The following is a 22,391-nucleotide window of genomic DNA, read 5'->3' as shown; positions in this document are numbered from 1 at the left end:
AGTAGGTTTTTTTCCATTTATTTTAAATGTAATATAGTTCTTATTATAATGGCCTAATAATTATAATTTTTAGCATTTTCTGTCCTATTATGGATACAGAAAGCTAGTCACTATTTTCCTTCTCGTCGTCCCAACCATTGTGATCCCAATGGTTATACTTTTAGAAGGTGGCATGCAAGTCATTCTGGCTTCAACTCCCATGGGTTGACTGAATCACATTATTTTAGAGTGAACTTCATTTAAAAGAGCGAACTATTAAAATGTCTAGGTTTTCCTCTTCAAACAAACAAACAAAAATCCTAAATAAGTAAATCCAAGTCTAATACATTTAGGCTATTATCCCCATTGTATCATCAACAACACAGGGACTCACTGTACTAAATATGTCTCATTCTCCTTAAATTAAGAAAGTTCATCTTTCTTTGCTAAGAGATATAGACAAGGGAGGGTGGGACCATTTGAGGGTACGTGAAACTGAAAGATTGACAGCAGTGGCTGAAGTCAGGCAGAAAGCAGACAGCCCTGGGGAAGCATTGCTGACAGCAACACTAATGCACTACAATGCTGACATGCAACTTCCTCTAGATTCCAGAAAAAAAGCCATTTGGGAAGAGCCTGTCAATAATGTAAAACTGGGCCAAATGGTTCTGGTTGTGGACTGCTAGCAAATGTCTACCCAAGACTAACTGGAGATGACCAAACTCATGTTTCAAATGAAAAATATAAATATAGCCTTCCTCAAATGAAAGGAAGTTTCCTGTAAATTAGAATGCTATTTTTTAAAAAGTATATTGGGTTTAACATCTCAGGTATTTTTCTACAACTAGGCCTATTTTTTTTTTCTTCCTGAATTCTCTGGGCTCTGCTTTAAGTTCAGTTTTGTTTACCAGCAAGATATGAGAACAAGTTTAATGCTGTGAAAGATGTTTTACTTAGAGCAATAACATGACAAGCAGAACTGAATGCATAGCAACTTGCACATTACATAAAGCTTTCCAGCCAACACTGGCTTTAAAATCACCAGTGAACTAATAAAAAAACAAAAACAAAATATAAATATTAGACTCAAGGTATAGATGAAAAGCACCATGTCAAAAACAAAATTAAATAAATTATCTCCTTTTGTGCTTAAATAATGGATGAAGCTTATGGTAAGCATAACTGCTGTTTTTGATTCCTTGAATTGCTTCAGCAACTTGACCTTGGGTTGAATCCTCTGCAGTGTAATATTGAGCCCATACGAAGTCCTTTTCCCTGAGCAAATTTGTTTTCAGAGGGGGATAAACAACTAAAAATTGATCCTATAGAATTTCATAAATGACAACAGTGAAAAACAACCTTTCTGAATGAATTTTCTTTCTTCTACCCACTTCACATATATATGTGAGAAAGCAAGAAAGAAAAAAAAAGTTGAACACTTGTCCTTCTTCCCTGTTAGGTAAACTACTTAAACTATAAATTTCATAAATAAATCACACAAAAATTGTTATGGACTAAGTGGGAGAAGGTAAAAGATTAATTGTTTTTTAACATGGAATTATTAATTTTAAATATTATAAGAAATCTTTCTAACTAACAGGTCCTTAGGGGATTTGTTCTAATATATAAATGTAAAATGTATGTAAACAATGCTTCAACAGCACATGAGAGTCCTTGAGAAGAGAATTTTCCAAAATTAGTGTTTGGGACTATTCCTCCTTTAACTTTGTTTACATGATTGATTGAATTCTCCATTTAGACGTGTTAAACAGAGTAAATGTCATCGCATTCTCCTCTGGAATAAGGCAACTATCTAATCAGAGGAATTGAAATAAGTGTTTTTAATGTATTAAAATGTGCTGTCATGTGTGACTATTACAGAATTATTAAATAATGTTACTGACTCCCTAGACATGGCAAGATTTTCCTGCTTCTACTCTTCCCTGTATTTGTCCCCTAAGCCCCCATCAGCAATCCGCAATGCAGCCAACGTGATCTAAAAAAGCAGCAAAACCCTTGGTTTTGTCACCCTATTGCTTGAAGCTTTTCAGTGGTTTTCCACTGCCATGAGAAAAGGTCCAAATTCTTTAAATGCATTAGGAAGCCCTTCATGATTCTGCCTGCTGCTTGCTTCTCTAGCCTCTGTCTCTCCCCACTCCCTCACCTCATACTCTATTCTCCAGTTGCAACTTCTTTCAGTACCTCTAAATCTGTTATGATTTCTCTTTTGTACCTGTTCTTTCTACCTAGACCAGTCTTTCCTACTCCATCCCTGATCTCCTTTCTCACACCTCTTTTATTGGTCTAACTCCAATCTTCCCTAAGGTCCAAGCCTAGACATCATTTCCTCTTAGAAGCATTTTCTGACCTCCCCTACCATGGCATCTATCACATTTCATAGCATCACTTGCTATGTATCATTATCATCCATTAAACAATAAATACTGTCATGATCTTATGCTATGTTTCCAATATTCCTATAACTGACATTAACTGAGTACCTATTATGCTCAGACTCATTTCTAAGCTCTGATAAAACAGAAAAGAACCAAGCAAACAAAATCCCTGCCTGAGGGAACTTATATTCTATATACACAACAAACATTTATTAGCAAGAACAGAGTGAAAGAAAACAGAACAGTAGAGAACAAAAGGAAAAGAACAAATCGAGAAGAAGGTACAAAGTGAAATAAGAAAGAGCCAGGAAACCTTCAAAGCATAGAAATACAGGTTGATCTCTTAAAAGACCCCACCCCACTATTAGATAGGCCCTCTTTCATTTAAAACTTTGCCATTGGCTTGTGATATTTGAAGATGGTATAGTTTCTTTCTTCATTCTACCTGCAGCCAAATACATCCAGATTCTGTCATTCAGCGTTCCAGAGATCTCCTCCAGAGCCCTCTGCTGTCCACAATGAACAAGGCTTCAGAACCCAAGTGGTATACTTAAGCCTGAGCAAAACAAGCTGGAAGCTTATTTTACAAGCATTGCTTCTCCAAAATTTATTCACTGGGAAAATCTTCTATAAAACTGTGAATATGTTATGCAAGTAAAATTAGACCTTTCAACCTGCTTGGTATGATACATGATCGCACACACTGCAGGTGATTCTGCAAGAAATAAAAGTAATTTAATTTTTTTATTAGACATTTAGTAGAAAAGGTCAAAAAAGAGATTTAGGATCCCTGTCATCCCTTTATACTTAAAAAATTAAAAGACCTTATTTACACCACTTTTTACCACATGATTCAGATCTTTCAGCCACAACAAAATTAGAGTGAAAACAAACCAAAAAAATCAATCAAACCAATTGTATATAATTTTGCATGAAGAAATAGTGACATATGCATAGCAAATTATAAAATGCTGTGCCTGTGAACTCTGTTCTCTCTGAAGAGATGTCCTGGCTTCTTTGTCTTACTAGTCAAACTCCTACTTTCCTTTTAAACTCTACCGAAAACTTACCTCTGTTATGTCACCTTTCTGCTTCTCCTCATAGCCATCCCAAACAGCTGACCCTCCTTTTTTGCTGTCAAATGAATCTAGTACAGACTTCTGTTAGAGCCCTTACCCTCTGTGCTTCCATTATTTGTTTATGTCGATGTGTCTCCTACTGTAAAATGATCTCCCTGAGGACAAGGAGAATGTCTTTGTGACTCAAGCACCTGGCATGTGAGATGTGTTTAAAACAAACAAACAAAAATGACCAAAGAATAAGAGAATGAATGAATGAATGAGTAAGTGAAAGCCACCAGTGACCTTCAGTGCCTTTCTCGGTGAGGCTGTCTATGAACTGAAAATTCAGATTGGGAAATTTTCCTTTCATCTTTTCCTTATCATTAAGCAAGTTCATAATGATGACTAAGAAGGAACTAAAAAAGCAAAATTTGAATTCCACTTATACAGTATGGTTCTGAGACTGTACTTTTCATTTTACATCATTTGCCTAATTCATCTCATCCAGTCATCCCCTCAGCCAATAATCATTAAATTCTATTATAATCATAGCACCATGCTAAATACTCTAAAGTAGATTACAAAGAAGAATAAAAGACCCTCCAAGATTTTTATAACCTTTCTGAGAAAACATTGCATCCACATTTTAAAGAGCCAGATAATAGTACATACAAGGTATGTAACACAGACAGTGGGTGTTACAGGCAGGCATAAGAGGAGCAAAATAGGAGCTAAAGAAAAAGTTGACAAGGCAACATTTCATGTTGGAATAATGGAATGAACAAAGGGTTGACTGTGTAGATTTCCTTAACTAAAATGCTGAGGGTGCAAGAAATCTATATAAATTGTGGCAAATTGTAATCAGTCTATCGCAGAGTTAAAACTTATTCAGAATACTAGCATTTTAATAATTCTTTCAGCCAAAGTCTGCTTTCTAGATCGATTTATTTGTACAAGCATTTTTTGGTATTTCCAGCTCCAGGTACTTCTAGACTTTTCTCAAGTTCTTACCCACCTTTGAATATAAGTCCCTCAGCCCCATCCTTTCCATAAAGTAATGCTTCCTCAGTCTTTTGGAAGATTTTGCCCTCACTTGTGCAGTGTTTGGTTCCAAACAGACTGCCTCTAAAGATGTCATCATTTCATCTTGTCTCCCCGCCTTGGCTTACACTCAGAGCTAGCCTTTCTGACAATGGGTAATTTGAGGTCACAGCGCCACTCTGATCTGATGTATCACAATACTTCATGCGACAGCTGCAAGAGAAGACCTGCTTCTCATATATGTTCAGTCAGAACACTGTGGGTCTGTCAGGAAGACTCTGATTTAATGTATAAAGTGCCTGTGGGCATAATAATGATGCAGGAAGCAACGGAGCTCAGCACTAACCCTTTTTGTCTACGTTTCCTTAGACAGAAGTGGAGGTTGTTCCTTCTAACTAGAGTATCAGCGTATTAACTCTAACTAGAGTTTTAGCATATTAACAAATCATAGAATATTAAACCTTCACTGGAGCTGCAAGATCACACAGTCCAACCCCCTCAATTGACAGAGAATCTGTAACTTGTCCAAGATCACACAATGAATTAGTGGGGAAAAAAAAGAGGGATCAGAAGTCATACATCCGGCTCCACTGTCACTTTCTCTTCCTATGTTGCACATTCTGCTTCCAAAGTAAGCACCCCTTACTTATGAGGGTCACCACTGTGTATGCTCTAGAGTCCTATACACTTTCTCTGTCCTTTTTGAATAGGGTTTTCAAATAGGGTTAGCAAATAATACTAGTATAAAAATAAACATATTTCATTTTATGTAGTCTCTTTTCCTAATGACAGGATATGAATTTTTCCCCAAATAAATAGCATTGGATCATGGATGGCATAAGCACGAATTACTGCTTGTCATTAGTATTATTCTCACAGGGCAACCTGATAAGAAAGCAAAGTATACATTAATTTGAGGCCATTCAGATAAAAATGCTTTGTAGACACTTGTGTTATAAACATGAAGAATTGTATTCTTTTACATATTATATTAGCATTTAATGTATAAATATCTCAATATTAATGGTCAAAAATAATCTTTTACTCACCCTTATGATTTATGCAGTACACTTTTTAGACCTATTACTTTTGTGTTAATATCCATAGATCTTTGCCATAAAACTATATGTGAGAAGCTTAAGAAACTTTGTCAAAATACACTGGGGAGGTAGCGGAGTGGGAATTAGTCTTCTGTACAGCTTGATTAAAAGGAAAAATAAAAGGAGAGGGATGGAAAGAAAAGATATAGACTACTACTCTCCAGCAAGAGTAGGGATAGGATTTTTAACTCTGTTAGTATCCACTATCCCCTTGGGACCTTACCATACGGTATATTCCCAAAACCATAATGAACGATAGGTTGTGTTGAAAAAAATTACCTATACTGTCAATGGTATTTAAGTTATCTACACTCAGACACAATGGCAGTTCTCATAATAAAGCATGTGTTTAATTCTAGCACATTACAGTAACATTGTGTCCTACTTTATCTGCCTTATAGGATGGCATAGAAAATCTAATTTAACAGATGTCCCCCATAACAGTGTTATTCACTTAATGATGTAGCACCTATGTTCTCATCGAAAGAGAGTACTGAGAAATAGGTGCCAGTGAATTATTTTCAGGAGCAATTTAGGAGGAAGCAGGTGAAAAGGATTCTAATTTCTGAGGCTTTGAATAGCACAATAAGCACTGTTTTATTACGGGAACAAAAAAATTAGCATTCACTGAGCTGTTTATGCATTTAGACAATGAATAAAAATGCAGTGTAGTTCCAGGTAGATAATGTGGGGAAAAGGAGAACGAGAACGTCTTTCTATAGTTAGGATTTTTTTTTTTTACAGAGTAGAAAACAAAGCTGGTGAGTTAGCTATTCATGTTTATTTGAAATCATTTCTCATCTGGTCCTATTCTTTATGAAAAATATGGTCTAAGTAAATTTCAAAAGTAGATCATCGTTCTTTTCATAATCAGAAGAGGGAGGTCGGGTTGAAGTTCAAGTGAGAGAGGGGGACAGCAATGCCTACAGAAGCCAGGAGGATAATGGAAATGAGGCAAGTGCATCTGAGGAAGGCTTAGTGAGATGGTGGAGTGGAATGGTCGTGCTCTGAAGTGGCAACACCCTGTCTAAAGGCATTTAGAGACAATAGGGGGAAAAAGAAAACAAAAACAAAACTTAGCCACAGAAAACCTAACTGCAAGCCCATTTCATCTCAAGGCCAAACAGTTGGTCACCTTTAGATTCAGTAAAATCCAAGACCTTGAGACCTCAGCGAATACCCACACAAAGGCCCTTGGCACAGGGAGTGAAAGCCTGGTACAAGAAACTGTTAGGAAGTCTTTGTCTTATGTAAAGTATAAAAATAGTTGTTTCATGTTTATGGCCTAAAACAATGCTATTTACTATAAATTTCCGCAGCACTTATCATTCTATAAAAATTGGTTATTAAGAACCAGTCAGTGCCTTAATTTTTAAAATACCATGCAAAAAAAGGTCTTCTGCTTACAGCAAGAGTGTCTCAACCTGGCATGTATAAATCACATGATACAAAATCGTGTGTATGTGTGTGTGTGTGATTCCATGTGTGCATTTGTGAAGACAAAAGGTTTGTATCTTAACCATTGTGTCACACCCCACAAAGAGAAGAGAAATACTCAGCAAAAGGCAAGAAATCCAGAAAATATGATCAGGAAGATCCAGCTGTAGGCAGAAATCTGGCTGCCAACATTTAACCACAGAATTATACCCATGAAAGAATAAGATGAATGAGAGATGTCTCAGTTTTGGAAGGACACCAGTCGTGCAGTGGCAGGAAGGAAGACATAGACAGAACTCCCTGGACCAAGATAGATTTCCTCAAATTGGACAAGGCATGTCTGAATCACAAGGACTGGGTCAGAGCTTGTCTACCAACAATTTATGTGTTGCCTCTGGCTCCTAAAAGCTTTTGTTTGAGAAGCTCACCCTTGAGCCTAGCACTGCAGGCGGTGGGCTGGTGACTCCAGATGAGAGAACTGGGATGCTGACATGGCCTGCAGTTACCATGCAGGTCCAAAAAAAGAGATTTTTAAGTACCTAAATTAAGGAGACAAACATGTCCCGAGTGCCTACTATATGTTGGGTGCTTTGTGTGTACTATCTCATTTAATCTACTTCATAAATGTTATCTAGAAACCAAAATGTAAGTAGATCTCTCCTTTGTGACTACAGATGAATTCATTCCATTATAGCCCTCAGTCTTCAAGGAAGGACAAATATTATCCCCATATTTCAGAAAAAGATAAAGCTCCACACAACAGCAGAGTTGCCACAGGTCAGTAAACCTCATTGAAGGAGGGAAGTATACATCACTCCGTGAGGGATGTAGTTTTTAGAAATTTCACAATATAATGTAGCTGTACACAATATCATTTGTTGGTTGGGGAATACAAACTAGAAAGAGATGTTCAGAGGTAGAGTCACTTCTCAAGATCAGTAATTCTTAAGAGAAAGGATAATATCCCCCAAGTGAGGATTTTCTGTAAACTAGTGTGTGAGAGATCTTTCTGCAATTTGCTATGACTTCCCAGGACACCATATTGAATTAAAGCAGAACACCCCAGAGTGCCGATTCCTCCACCATTATTCCCCAAACCAGACCACCTTTGCCACAGATAATCCCACTGACAAGACATTTTAATGTAAAATGATCTTTCAGTAAACAAATTAATGCCCCTTTCATCTGACATCAGTAAGCATTCACATAATGAGTTTTCCAAATAACCAGTGGTTGCTCATTAAGAGTATTTTAACCCATTAAAAGTAAAAAACAAAAAGGGAAAAAAGTCAGTGTCCTATTTTCATACCTTTCTAATATGTATTTTCATACTGTTACCTTCTTAAACTAAAAGTGATTAAGTTATTTAAACTCTTCTGTATGAGTTAGGATGATCACTGTGACCATTAATTATCAGCCTGGGATGTGACTCAAGAGTGTGTTTGTCTCCTGTACTGTGTGTCATCAGGCTATCTGTTTATGTGGACTAGGTACCAACTCATACGGCCTGTCTACTTACAATTTAACAGTAGCCAAGAAACTGTAGGCAAATCATTAAAACGCACTGTAATTTATGAGTTTATGATCATTAATTCAAATCCCCTCATTTTGCAGATCTGAAATATAAGACTCAGAGTTAAGACTTGCCCGAAGTCACACAATGGACTGTAGACGAGTTTCATCTCACTTAGAATGTGCAGCCCATAAAGAGAAATACTTGAAATTGTTGTTGGAAATTTCTTAATCTGTAAGCATTGTATATATGTTTTAATTCTGACACTCATTAAAGTGTGGGTACTACAGAGATAGATTAAGAAAATTAAAAAAAAAAAAAAACATCTGCAGGCTGGTCGTTGTCTATTCTAACCATTTGCCTTTAAGATAACCATCAAATCCAGTGAATGAGAAATGGAGAGAGTCTTAAGTATTCTTGTTTCTCAGTAGAAGTTTTCTATTTGGTTTCAGTATTAAGCCTTTGTAACCTCACTATATTTCAATTGATTGTCTCCTCCACTGAAGATTAGAGGATTGGGTTCTAAACCCCAGATGTTAAATACAGTTATAATGCAATTCCTCTCAGGAGGTATGGGGTTTACAGGTATACAAGGTTACTGGTTGCTTCTTCAGCACTTTTCCTGCTATAACCCCTCTTTAGACACTAAGCTCTGAATATGACTTTTAAAGCGGAGAAAAGGTTTGCTAACAACCCCTTCCATAGTGAACCAGATCTGGTTTGCTTACTTCTTGTTTCTCCTTTGTTCCCTAAGTGATTAAGCTTGCTGGATAAGGCAGGTACTAGGAAATAAGAAGTCTTTTGAGTTACATTCAATCATTTTGATTAGCATCACTGGTAACTTTTTTTCCCCCTCATAAACATATGGTAAAGCAATATGTAATGTTCCAATGATTGTGATTTCAAATCTAAAGTACTATTTGTTCATTCCTGAAACCTGAAACAAACATCTGGTGGTTAATGCTTTGAGAAAAAAGTAACATAGTGCATTACCTCTGTCTATGATTCAAGATCATGGGCAAAAAATAAGTAGCTGGGATTAAACCACAAATGTTGTTGGTCCACTCAATTTAAAAAAAAAAAAGGTGGAGGGGGAGAACTAAGCTTCTGTGTGTCCTCTAAGGTAGGAAAGGGGATAGAGTCCATGTGCTACTCTTAAGGACCTCTTCCTTTCAGCTTTATCTTGCACTTAGAGATCAACTATATTCAGTCTGTATCCTGCCACTAGAAAAAAAAAAAAAAAAAAGATCTGAATGCTTCCTTATCTCCATCTCATATATGCTCAGAATTACTGAAATTTGTGCATACTGTCAGGTTCATGTTACCATGTGTTTTTATTAATTAGAATTATATCTCCTACATTAAAACTTCTGTGATGATATTTCATCTTCCAGATTTATTCTAGCTCACACTTCCCATTTCAAGATGACATTTGGAATAGAATTTGAAAGAAAGATTTGCTGTCCATTTTGCAATGTTGTTTATCTTAGATAAACATTTTTGGTTTTTAATAGGGGTAGTGTATTGGTCTGCTAGGGATGCCATAACAAAATACCAGGGGCTGGATGGCTCAGGCGACAAAAACTTATTTTTCACAGTTCTGGAGGCTGGACATCCAAAATCTAAGTGTTGGCAGGTGTGGCTTCTCCTGAGGTCTCTCTCCTTGACTTGTAGATGGACAAATTCTTGCTGTGTCCTCCGATGGCCTTTCCCCTGTGCCTGCACACATCTTGCATCTCTTCATCTTCTTATAAGGACAGCAATCATACTGAAGTAGGGCCCGCCCTTACGACCTCATTGAACTTTGATTACCTCTTAACAGGCCCTATCACCAAATACAGCCACATTGGGGTTTAGGGCTTCAAAATGTGAATTTTGAGGAAACACAATTCAGTTCATAACAGATAGCAATGCTATTAATCAAGCATTCTGTAATATCTTCTCCTTGAGGAAAAAAACAAACTCTTAGGAAAGGGATAAAGTTATCATTTATATGTGATATCAGCTTATGCAAAATATAAATTTGTATGCGATTCACTTACATGAGATGTCATTTAAGTTAATGCACCTAGGGGTGTCTGGGTGGCTCAGTTGGTTGGGCATTCTACTTCAGCTCAGGTCATGATCTTACAGTTTGTGGGTTTGAGCTTCACATTGGACTCTATGCTGATGGCTCAAATCCTGGAGCCTGCTTCAGATTCTGTGTCTCCCTCTCTCTCTGACCCTCCCCAGCTCATACTCTGTCTCTTTCTGTTTCAAATATAAATAAACATTAAAAATAATAATAATAATAAGTGAATGCACCTAAAATAACCATTAACTACTTTTTTTATTGGCCTGTCTTAATAGAACTCACAAAGATTTAGTAGGGCCAGCAGATTTCTATGTATTTTTTTTGCCAGAAAGACAAAGAAAGATCCAGAATGAGAAATTTCAAGTGAGACTGCTGCTCTTGCATCTGTTCTGAAGTTAGCTCTACAGATTTGGTCTTTATTCTCTGGAAATGTGGCTTCATATTCGAAACAAGCCTGAGCCTGACTTAAGTGGCTTTGAAATTCAGAGCCATGAGACCCAGGGACTTTAGCCACAAACATGCCATAAAACAAAGGCTGCTGGAGTGCTGGTGCACAAATACAAGTCAGAGTGTCCTTGGTCCCCTCATGAAGTACAGACCACAAGGTGTTTTTTCAGAATACTATTTTATGTGTTGGATCATTTACAGTACTTCCATTTCTGAATTTTTTTTTAATGTTCTGTGGTAGGGTTGCACAGTTTAGTAAATAAATATATAGGATACCCAGTCCAATTTGAATTGCAGATAAACCATGATTTTTTTTTTTTTTTAGTATAAATGTCTCATGAAATACTTGGACATAGTTACACACACACACACACACACAATGTGGGGACATGCTTAGACTAAGAAAAGAAGAAAGAAAAAGTATTTGTTATTTACCTGATATTCAGATGTAACAGTGGGGCCTATATTTTATCTGGCAACTCTACTTTGGGTTTAGAAATGAATCCTCCTCTTAAAACTCGCTTCCTCTGCCCATCACCCTCTTCAACTACTGTCACCAACTTTGTAAATTTAATTTCCTGGCCTTCATTTGGAAAGGCCAGTAAGTGTGAACACCGAAGGTTTCAGGCTCTGGCTTCCTTCCGTTATACTACTATGATATATGCTTGCAGATGTTCAGTGTTACAACACTAAAATTAGTTTGGTCCAACTTTTTCCCCATGCTGAAGTATTTACATCTTTATATTGATACCCCGTAATACTACTATGATAACATTAGTAGACGTTATGTATTTAATAATGTTGAGAGGAATCTCTAAATCTCTAAACCCTGGGCTCAGTCTGCTCACCTGTAAAATCAGGGGATTGAATTCAAGGTATTATCCCCAAGGTTCCTTCAACATTTCCTTGCTACAGGTCTTTAAAATGAGGATTCCGTTAATGCTCTCATTTGCCTTGTAAACCTAATTATTCCCCCTCTCGGATGAATCTCTTTTCGAGTAAGTGCTTAGATTACTAAAAAAAAAAAAAAAAAAAAAAAAAAAAAAAAAAAAAAAAAAAAAAAGTAGTGTTTAGATTACTCGATTAATGGCTTCACCTTTAAAAATGTTCGACCTAACTTCCCTAAGGGCCAATGAATGCACCCACTATTGCCTCCCACCCCTACTCACCCTAACATTAGACTCTGAACGCAGTGGGGGATCAGATGATGTGATCCTGGAAATGCTGATAATGATGAAACAATTCCATCGAGGTGCGTTCTGACTTAAAAATCTGTTGCCAGCAGAAGCAATCTCCGCGGTCTCGGCGCAGCTCGTTCTCTTCCGCCATCTAGTGGCGTCAAGGGCGCCCTCCTCCGCTCAGCTTGCTGTTCCGCGCTGCAAAGATTTCAGATTGTAACTCAAACGGATGAATTGTTTTATTCTTGTCATTACAGTAAAAAGGGATTTATAGAGTGTTTCGAGAGATAAAATGTAATAAATGTTGATAAAAAAATAAGTATAACACATTAGTTGACTTTAATACCTGAACAATATAGATTAAATTCATGCAATTTTATCTCTTTAACATGTTCAAATGTTAACTTGAACACCGAAGAACAAGAATATAAACTAGCCTAAAGTATCATAAAGAAAGATTATCCTTCTCAGGTGCTCTTGTATGATGTTAAAGGATTTCTTAATTTGAAGTAAATATAATCATAGATAAAAAGGAAAGAGAAAGTTCTGATAAACATTGAATTACAGAGAATGTCTCCGTTCTGTATTTAACTGTTTATCTTCAATTAAGTTAGAACGTATTATCATTATTATTTATACATGTAATACAGTGTTTAATGAATGCTGAACGATATTTGGTGTTAACGTTCTATAATCCAGAACTTTCTTCAAATGGCATGATAGTGAGTTTAATTGTGTGAATCTAAAGTGAAAATAAATTTTCTCTAATGAATGAAATAAAGTATTTCTGAAGTGTGACTTATTTCCCATTAAAGTTGTTTTCACTGAATAATTATTATAGGAAAGATATTTCTGACATTTAACATTATTCTGGTTCTCTTACTTTTATTTAAAATGCCAATGCTATCATGCAGTATTTAGATCTTTCTAACAAAATCTATTTAATTGGACTGCCACTTGGTTTTTTAATATACTTGTGAGCCAGCTGAGAAATCTCCAATTTGTTTTCCAGGGTGGGAAAATTCCGATAAGGTGGACAGCCCCAGAAGCTATTGCCTATAGAAAGTTCTCCTCGGCAAGTGACGCATGGAGCTATGGCATTGTCATGTGGGAGGTCATGTCCTACGGAGAGAGACCTTATTGGGAAATGTCTAATCAAGATGTAAGTGCCCCAATAGTTAAACTTATTTTTTAAATATAAACACATTAGCCCTGAGGAGCAAATATGCTTTTGCCCTCAGATTAGCCTTTATCTTCCTGAGAGCTGTTCAGGGTCTGTGGCTGAGTTTGAGAAGCTAAGTAACCTTTCACTCTGAGCTGTCCTGGGTGTCATAGGGGCCAGCTGATGGGCTTTGTCATGTGAGTACCTGGTCCACATCTTACATCTGAGACTTCTACACTCATTGCTTTAATGCAGTATGACTGTGCTAATGCAACTGTCTTGATCTACAAGTAACAAAAAACAAAGAATAATGTTTACCTTTCCTTTCTTCCTTAAGGCAGTGCAATGCGCCACTGTAAAGAGGAAATTAATTTAAACTAGATATTTTAGAAGAAAAAGAGCAAATTCTTTCAGGCAGAGTATTATCAATATGACATTTGATATTGTTCTTTTGAGATATGTGACCCTTTATGCAATTTCTTTTGTTTCTATTTGACCTATAAAGATTACCTGGGTGATTAATAATATTATACAGCAGGAGAGTTCTCTGTGACCTCCTAAGAGATAAAAACAGTAATCAGAGAATGTAAGTACCCTGACAATGCAAATAAGTGTACTGTCAGAACTGAAAATATATGTTAATTTCACACGTTTCCATCTCAGAACTTGGACTTTGTCCACTCACTTGCCAAAGTATCTAATGGTTTCTGAAACAATACTAATGGAAAATCACCTCTAATGTGATCCTGAATGTTCACAGGTTTAAAAAAAGAGGAAAAAAAGACCATGTAACTGTAGAAAATCTCTAGACACACTCAGAGTAAAACAGTTTTCACATCTGTTTTTTCTAGTCAATTGCTTGGGCAGTCCCTCCGTACATCAGACCCCATTACTCCATCCCAAACTCAAGTTGTCCAAGTATCTAAAGGACTCACCCAGCAACAAAGAAAGTTTTAATACCAGGAATAGAGAAAACTTGGTTTTGATTAGCTCACCATGGCTATTATTTCTCCCTGCCATAGAGTGTTACTTTTGAAGCTGAGTCCTGCTCAGTCCTATGGGGACCTACCGACTCTGTGAAGAATGCCAGGTCTAGAAACCTACATGGCAGCAGGTTGGAGGTCATACACACTGTTCAGTCATTGTCCTCCAAAGCACATCATGAAAAGAGCCCATGTGACTAGGCCCTGCAGAACATCTTCCCTGAGGTATAGAGTGTGCCATAACAAGCAATATCTGCTCTACTCCCAAAACTTAGACTTTCGGATCCAGGCCAGGCTAGAGTCTACTATTCTTCTGGGAATTTTATTCAAAGGATGTCATTGCTCTTCTCTGCTGCTGGACCTTGTTTGGGGCAACTTGTGACCTCCTCCCCAGTTCTTCTTAAAACTGAATATCAAGGACACCTGGGTGTCTCAGTCAGTTAAGAGTCTGACTTCAGCTCAGGTCATGATCTCCCAGTTCATGAGTTTGAGCCCTACGTCAGGCTGTCTGCTGTCAGCATAGAGCCTGCTTTGGATCCTCTGTCTCCATCTCTCTCTGCCCTTCCCCTGCTTGTTCTCTCTGTCTCTTTCAAAATAAATAAATAAACTTTAAAAAAAAGTGAATCTCAGAAGCAGAAATTTGCCCCCTATGATCCCCAAAGGAAATCATTTTTTTAACCTGTTATCCAAGGTAATGGAAGCCCTGGATTCAGTCAGCATAGTTCCTACTCTACTCTAAGCCCAAAATAATGCTTGCCTACTTGTCCTACTTTCTCATGACTAAAATAGGCCATTCAAACAAATCTCTAGAATAAAAAAATCCTTTCCCGATGAATTACAGTCTTCACTGAACAGAAGAGCCCTCACTTCAAGTACCCTCTTTCATTAGTACCCCATTTAACCCTTAACCAGTCCCCCTAGCATGCTTCAAACAAAAACTGCTGAACTGATAGGGCTCCAAACATTACAAATAATGTATTCTCACTGGTAAAAAGTTCTTGAGCATTCACAGCTGACATACGTATATTTGTTTGCACATTATGTACCAGTAATATATTCATTTATTCCTTTAAAAACATTTATTGGGTGCTTTCTTTGTTCTAGGAACTAGAAATAGAACAGGGAACAAATGTTATACCTGGAAGGGACCAAAAAGATTATCTAGTCCAACCCAAGTCCAACTTGCTTATGAAACTGAGGCATCCAGAAGCAACAAGATTTCCTTAGAATCCTATAGTAAGTGACTTAATGATAATATTAGAACACATGCTCATAAACTTCTAGAATAAGTCATGGGCAAGGAAAAGAGAAGAAGAAATAACTGCTTCTTTTCTTGGTGGTTTGGTTTACAGTCCAAAGAGCTCCCCATGTAGGGCTGGTGATGTCTTGCCTCATGGAACTTACATTCCAGCAGAAGGGAGATACACTGTAAACAAAGTACATAAGTAAAAGATATAGTATCTAATATGATAACCACTGTTTCTGGGGAAAAACATGAAAAGAGGATAAAAAATTCTAGGGCACTGATTTTGAATACAACATGTATATTGCCACATACATTCATAGAAGTCATTTCTATGTGGTCATAAAAGTCATAATTAGCCATTCTTATTAAATATTTATAAATAATCTTTATTATATCAGATGAGATAAATAAACATAAAGAGAAGTTCCACTATTTTTCCTGCCCCCTGGGTTATCATCTAACGGCTGAAGTGCACTGTGCCACCAATTTAGTAACCATACCTATTATGTAGACCATAATTTAACCATGAAAGTCACTTAATTTTCAAAGTGCCTCAGCTTCATGACCAATAAATATAATAAAAAGACTGGGTTAGATTGTTAATATCCCTTTCAGCAATAATAAGTTATGATTTTCATAATCTCTGAAGAAATTATCATACTTGTCTCAGCAAAAGAATGATTCCAACTGTTCTTTTCTGGGGTTTAGGACATTCCTGAAATTCTGTGGGGTGCCAAGAATGAGATAGGACTTCCACAGAACAGAGTAGATATAAATTTAAGATACCATACCACAAAACAGATTTTTTAGGAGAGTAGCCTCTGAGGGAAAAATGTCCAAATAAGTAATTTCCAACATAGACTACCATGTAAACCGTTCTTAATTGTTGCCCAGAGAGTTCCAAACTCTGTTGTCAACCCTTCCCTTCCTGGAGCTTGCCCAATAGCGTGCCCAGCCATTCTGGCCATGTGTACTGATTACCTGTGGCCAAGATGACCATTTAGAGAATGATTCTGTCTATTAAACCTCATTTGGCCACAAAGAGTATATCTGGAACCAGGAGAAGCTGCTGCAGCCAGTAATAGACTCCTGACATTAAGGCCATTCTCCTTTGTTCACGATTGCCAGTGCCCAGAGCACAAGGCTGAACCTGAATGTTCCCTTCACCCAGAGCTTGGCTGCTTTTTGAGGACCAGATAGGAACTAAGCGGGCAATTTTCAAAGTCTTTGAGTGGCTACCAAAGAGTATTCAAGCAAGAATCTAAAAATAGGAGGAGAACAAGAAGTTGTGGGTGGGGGAAGGATTCAAACTCTTGAGGTCCTCAGATCAATACAAGACCAGGGGAAAGCGGTAAGAGCTAAAATCCTTTATGTATCTTGTGACTATTTTTTGCTGCTGCTGTAAAGATTTGAAATTCTGTTTAGCGTAACATATTGGAAGTCAGCATATCTGTGACAGATCCTATAACCAGGATTTCTGTTTGGAAGCAGAAATAGCTTAATCAAAACTTCCCCACCTGCTCCTCTCCAAATACTGATTGGTTATTCTCTATTTGTTCTGCATTTCTCATTTGTTTGGTCAAAGTATAGTCTTATGTTTGCCAAGGTGCATTTTAAATAAAGAAAGTAATATTTTAGACAATAAAAATCCAACTATGTTCTGTTTGAATATTTTATGTTTTTACTACATTTTGGTTAGTTTAAGCTATGGGCTTAGTTAAATACGGAATGTTAACATGTTTTATGCTTTTAAATGAGTTTAGGAAATTTCAGATCATTTTTATAAAATAGTCCCTCTATTCTGTAGACCCTGGCAAATTTTATTACAATGAGCAATTCTGAGTTTGTAGAATCTGTTTTACTGAATACTATAATGAGTTTCCCAAAGGTCAGTGGTACTGTACATTAGGGAAAGGAACTGAGAAAAAACAGAGTATACAAGATTAGTCCATAAAAGGCCTAACAAACATTACAGCAGGTGCCATCTGCTTAGCTATTCAGTAGTTACTTATTAAACATGTGCCAGTCACTGGGCCCAGGTGTGCATGTGGTATGGGGATGGAGAACTAGAAAACCCAGTTCCTGCTCTCAAGGAGGCCACTATGTAGATGAGGAAGTGAAGTTCTGACATTTGTAAATCTCAGCCCTGTCCCCAAATAGAATGTGCGTTCCTCAAGTGTAGTCATCATACTGACTTCTTTTTTATTAGAAACAACACTGTGTGAATGGAACGGTTTTCTTTTTTTTTTAATATACCAAAAAAGTATGCAAACTCTATTTTTCAGCGTTCTTTTTATTTTAAATGACAAAAACTCAACCCAAACTAACTTAAGTAAAAAAAAAAAATTTTTTTCATTCATGAGACTAAGAAGGTTTAATAGTGCTGAATCCCAAGGACCGTGCAGGATTTTTAATGCTTCCATAGGTCAATGGACCTCATTTTCTCCTACTGCAAAGGTCCTTTTTCTTGTATTCTTTACACTCTGGGGCTCAGGACTCCTCAGCAGAATGAAACATTTTTCCTCTGTGAAAATTCATACACCAATCCCAGAGACGACTCCTGGTTGGCTCTGTCAGGGTCCTGCCCAAACCTGAGCCAAAACCATGCCAAGGAAATTGATGCTGTGATTGGCCAAGCTAGCTTTATGCACCAGCCTGTGCCTTTAGAGGTGGGTGGAGCACTGTGATTGGAAATTTCCACATAATCACACCCAGTGAGAGAGGAGGTCCCCAAAGGAAAGTAGTTGTACCTCCAGAGATAGACTGTTTTGTCCTTTTTGGTATACATAGTTTTCAAAAGCAACTTTGTTTATTGTATTATCAAAGGGCACTAAAACATTAACATTGTGCATCACTGTATTCTACTGAGGGAGCTGGTATATTGGCAAGATCATGAGAGCTTTGGAGCAAGGTTCTTCAACCTCAGAACTGTTGACATATTGACTGTTGGGCTGAGTAGTTCTTTGTTGTGGGGACTGCCTTGTGCATTGTAGGATGTTTTGCAGTGTCCTCAGCCTCTAATCACCAGATGTCAGTACCACCTTCCCAGACATGATAACCAAAAATGTCTCCAGTCAGAGATGGGGCACACAAATCACAGCCAGTGAAGAATCACTGTTTTAGTCTGGAAAGATCTGGGTTCAAATCCCAGCTCCACAGTTCACTGGCTGTGTTATCTTAGGAAAGTGGTTTTAAGCTTTTTGAGATACTGTCTGTAACAGTATTCAGAATACTCAACTGCAGGATTCAAAAGAATTAGAGATAATGTCTGTAAAACACCAGGTACATAGAAGGTATTTAATTAATGAAATGTAATAAACATAGCTTGCATTTCTAAGAAAGTATTTTAGATTATGGCTCATTTAATCTTGAAAATAACTATCTAAAATAAATCCTATTATTATTCCCATTTCTAGGTGAGATAACTAAAGCTTTCTAGAAAGTTTAAATAACCTACCCAAGGTTACTAGCATTGGTAGAACTGAAGTTCAAGCCCCCTGCTTACTCCAAAGTGCATGGGTTTTTTTTTTTTATGTTTATTTATTTATTTTGAGAGGGAGAGCATGTACACAAGCAAGCAGGGGAGGGGCAGAGAGAGGGAGAGAGAGAATCCCAAGCATGTTCCATGCTGTCAGCGCAGAGCCCAACACAGGGCTCAATCTCATGAACTGTGAGGTGGTGACCTGAGCTGAAATCAAGTTGGACACCCAACTGACTGAGCCACCAAGTTGCCCCCAAGCTATACTGTGCAAGTCTAATTTTCAAAGAAATCTCTATACCACAGAAGTTCTACATAACGAAATCAAAGCATCTTTAATTATGTATGCCACTCTGTCATACAAGAAGTGTTTTCATTGTTTTCTGTTAGCAAAAGAATGCAGATTGACTCACTGTTGTTTGGAATTATACATCTTTTCTGCAGTGTTCTGGGTTTTGATATTAAAAATTTATGAAATGTACCATTTTTATAACATTTCTTGAAAATATATACAGCAGTAGCTTAAAATCAAATTCTAATGATGGACAAATTTAGCCTACTAGCAGAAACGTGTCACAGGTACACTGAAGGTGCACAGCTCCTTACTGTTTTCTAGCTTTTTTTTATGATACTGCTGGATAATTTTTATGTTATTTTCATTCAAGTTCAAAATAATTGTTGTTTATTATACAGTGGAAGTACAATGTAATGCTAGGAGCTATGCAGGTTCCAAAGATGACACCAAGGGCACTGCAGTTCTCCCAACACTTACACTGTGTAATGTGCTTAACAGAAGAAAATGGAAGCAAAACATGAACAGCAGGAAACAAATAACCAAATCCCCACAGAGCTAATATGTAGGGAGGAGAACTAATGCCACAGAAATGAGAGGCGACTTGGCTCACACTAATGATCTGAACACAAGACCAGAGTCTTGGGTCGGGTTTGGTTTTGTTTTTAGTTTTTCCCTTGACATAATGCCGTAAAAAAAAAAAAAAAAAAAAAAAAAAAAAAAAAAAAAAAAGTCTCCTTGAAGCAATTTGAAACCCTAATGTCTCCTGGGTATGGTATCATTTAGGCATATGCTACTAAGCTAGTTCAGTTTCCCAAAAAGATAACCAGTATCAGGGATCATCTCATTTGAAAGCTTACAAGGAAACATAATGCTGTCTCAGCATTTCTGTGGGGTTTTGTTCCCTTCAGTTTTCAAACGTTTTTATGTAATAATGAGTTTTGCTTTAGATTGCTTTCAGAAACTTACCTGAAGAAACAAAATTGGAGTTTATCTTCAGGGTTTTCCTTTTATAGGTGATATGGTTGAAAAGAACCTTTTGACCTTGTCTGAATTGATTCCTTTTTTTCAAAATTTATGAAGGAAGAAAATAACCTTTTACCATATTTCTTGTTTGTCCTCATAATTCTATAACCTTTTCAATTATAAATCAGTGTTTCAGCCAAGGATGGTGGATGTGTAGAATCCACTTACCTAGAAATGCAGTATGGTTTTATGAGTCGGAGAGTCCAGTCATTTCCAATTTTTGTCTCTGATTAGATTTTCCAAACTCTTCTTTATTACGTAATGGTTCTTGTGTAATGATCTGTGGAAGATACAGGAAATTGCTAAAGGCCCATTCCCATTATTTCAACTTTTCCATATTACCGAAGGAATTTTTGCATTTCTTTGAATATGTACTCTACCAAGGCAATTGTCAAAATGGCCTTCCTTTTCTCAATTTTTCAATAATTCCTTCTATTGGTACATAGAAAATAGCAACATTTTAATTAAATTCATACTAATTACACTGGCATAACGCATGTCTGCTACAGAGACAAGAGTAATAGGGGATATTATGAAAGGCAATTAATCACCAATGTAAATAATTCAAAGGTAAAGTTCTAAGTAGAGGAAACCAATAACTAATATACTCCTACCTCGGTGTAATTTCCAAGGGAAACTTTTTTAACCAAACAACCACAAAGCTGAAGAATGTATACATGCCAGTAATGTTTTCATAAAAAATTAATTATACCTTCAATATATTTATATATTGAAATACATTTACAATCTTTAGCTCTTACAAATTTTGTTCCATCTTTTGCTGTCTTTGGAGCATTTACAAAGAGGACATTTTAAAATCTCCCTTTTCTTTGTACTCATAAACTATTTTTCCATAGCTTCTCAGTCTTAGTTTATCAGGACAGACTCTGGCCCTGTCCAGATTTTTGTCTCCCTGCATTTGCATTTGGAATTCTGTGGGAAACAGACCATTCAATGAAGGCCAAATCTAGACATAGAGGTTACAAAAACTCAAGATGCAGAGATGTTACCAAAGGTCCTGCAGATTAAGACTGCAATTTCAGTGACTCTAGAGACAGCTTTTTGAGCTAAAAGGTACTCTTGCAAGTACTAAATCCAGTTCTCTTCTCTTCCTTAATGAGGAGACAGAGACTTGCCCAACTACTGAGTTTGTTAGTGACAGTTTCGGACTTTGATGCAGTACAAGTGACACCTTCACTAATGCTCTTTCCATGACTTACTCACTGAAGCAGTGTTACATATAAAGTGTTAGTTATCTGTCTTAACAAGCATGACTTTCTACTGTTAGGGGTAAAAGCTTTTCCAGATGACAAGTCTTAGTATCAACAACCTTTCACCTTGCAAAGTCATACTGTTCATACCGTTCCCCATTTTGTCCACTCATTCAACAGTCCAAAAGGTGGTAACCTACTGAGGACAAACACTCTATGCATTTTATATGTCCTTGACATTCTATGGTGAGTTCCAAAAAGTGAGATTTGAGAACTGCCTTAAGTGTAGATTTTTAAGAAACTTTTCATCTTGAAGTTAAAATGAGGAAATCTTCAGTTTCCACGCCCTAATGATCTACAAATTACAAATGAGCCTCTGAAAAAAAATTTGTTTCTGCCTGTACCTTATTCATTCCCCACACTATCCCCCTTTTTTCTTACTGTACCCTGAATTTAATTTGGGTCTTGACTGCCTTTCACTGAATTTTAAATCCTAGATGTTGAAAAATATTGAATAACAAAATAAGTATAAGATTATAAATGTTATTTACTTATGACCACTTCTTTCCTTCTTTTTTTTTCTCTCCCATGTAGATCCAACCTTTATATTGCATATTAGGAAAATAGATTACCAGTGTTTTCAGTATTATTGTATTACAAGTTCAAATATCCTAATATGTATAAGTAATCATTATCACAAAAAGTGAGTGTATACTGGGACCCTTTGCTTCACCTTCCCCCTTTTACCTGAAATTATAGGTTTTCCA

The 22,391-nt window shown here is 36.8% G+C and overlaps 1 protein-coding gene across 7 annotated transcripts in view; it reads left to right on the top strand.

Annotated features, from left to right (window-relative positions):
- The window catches only part of EPHA6 (EPH receptor A6), an 872,130-nt gene that overhangs the window by 827,577 nt on the left and 22,162 nt on the right, over positions 1-22,391 (top strand). For all 7 annotated transcript variants that reach the window (XM_058731672.1, XM_058731667.1, XM_058731668.1 and 4 more), the window contains one exon: positions 13,239-13,388. In XM_058731672.1, coding sequence (XP_058587655.1) covers positions 13,239-13,388 — 150 coding nt within the window. The remainder of the gene's footprint in view (positions 1-13,238; positions 13,389-22,391) is intronic.

The sequence above is a fragment of the Neofelis nebulosa genome, chromosome 5 (assembly GCF_028018385.1).
Source record: "Neofelis nebulosa isolate mNeoNeb1 chromosome 5, mNeoNeb1.pri, whole genome shotgun sequence".
Taxonomy (NCBI): Eukaryota; Metazoa; Chordata; class Mammalia; order Carnivora; family Felidae; genus Neofelis; species Neofelis nebulosa.
This window is presented reverse-complemented; position numbering and strand designations above follow the sequence as displayed.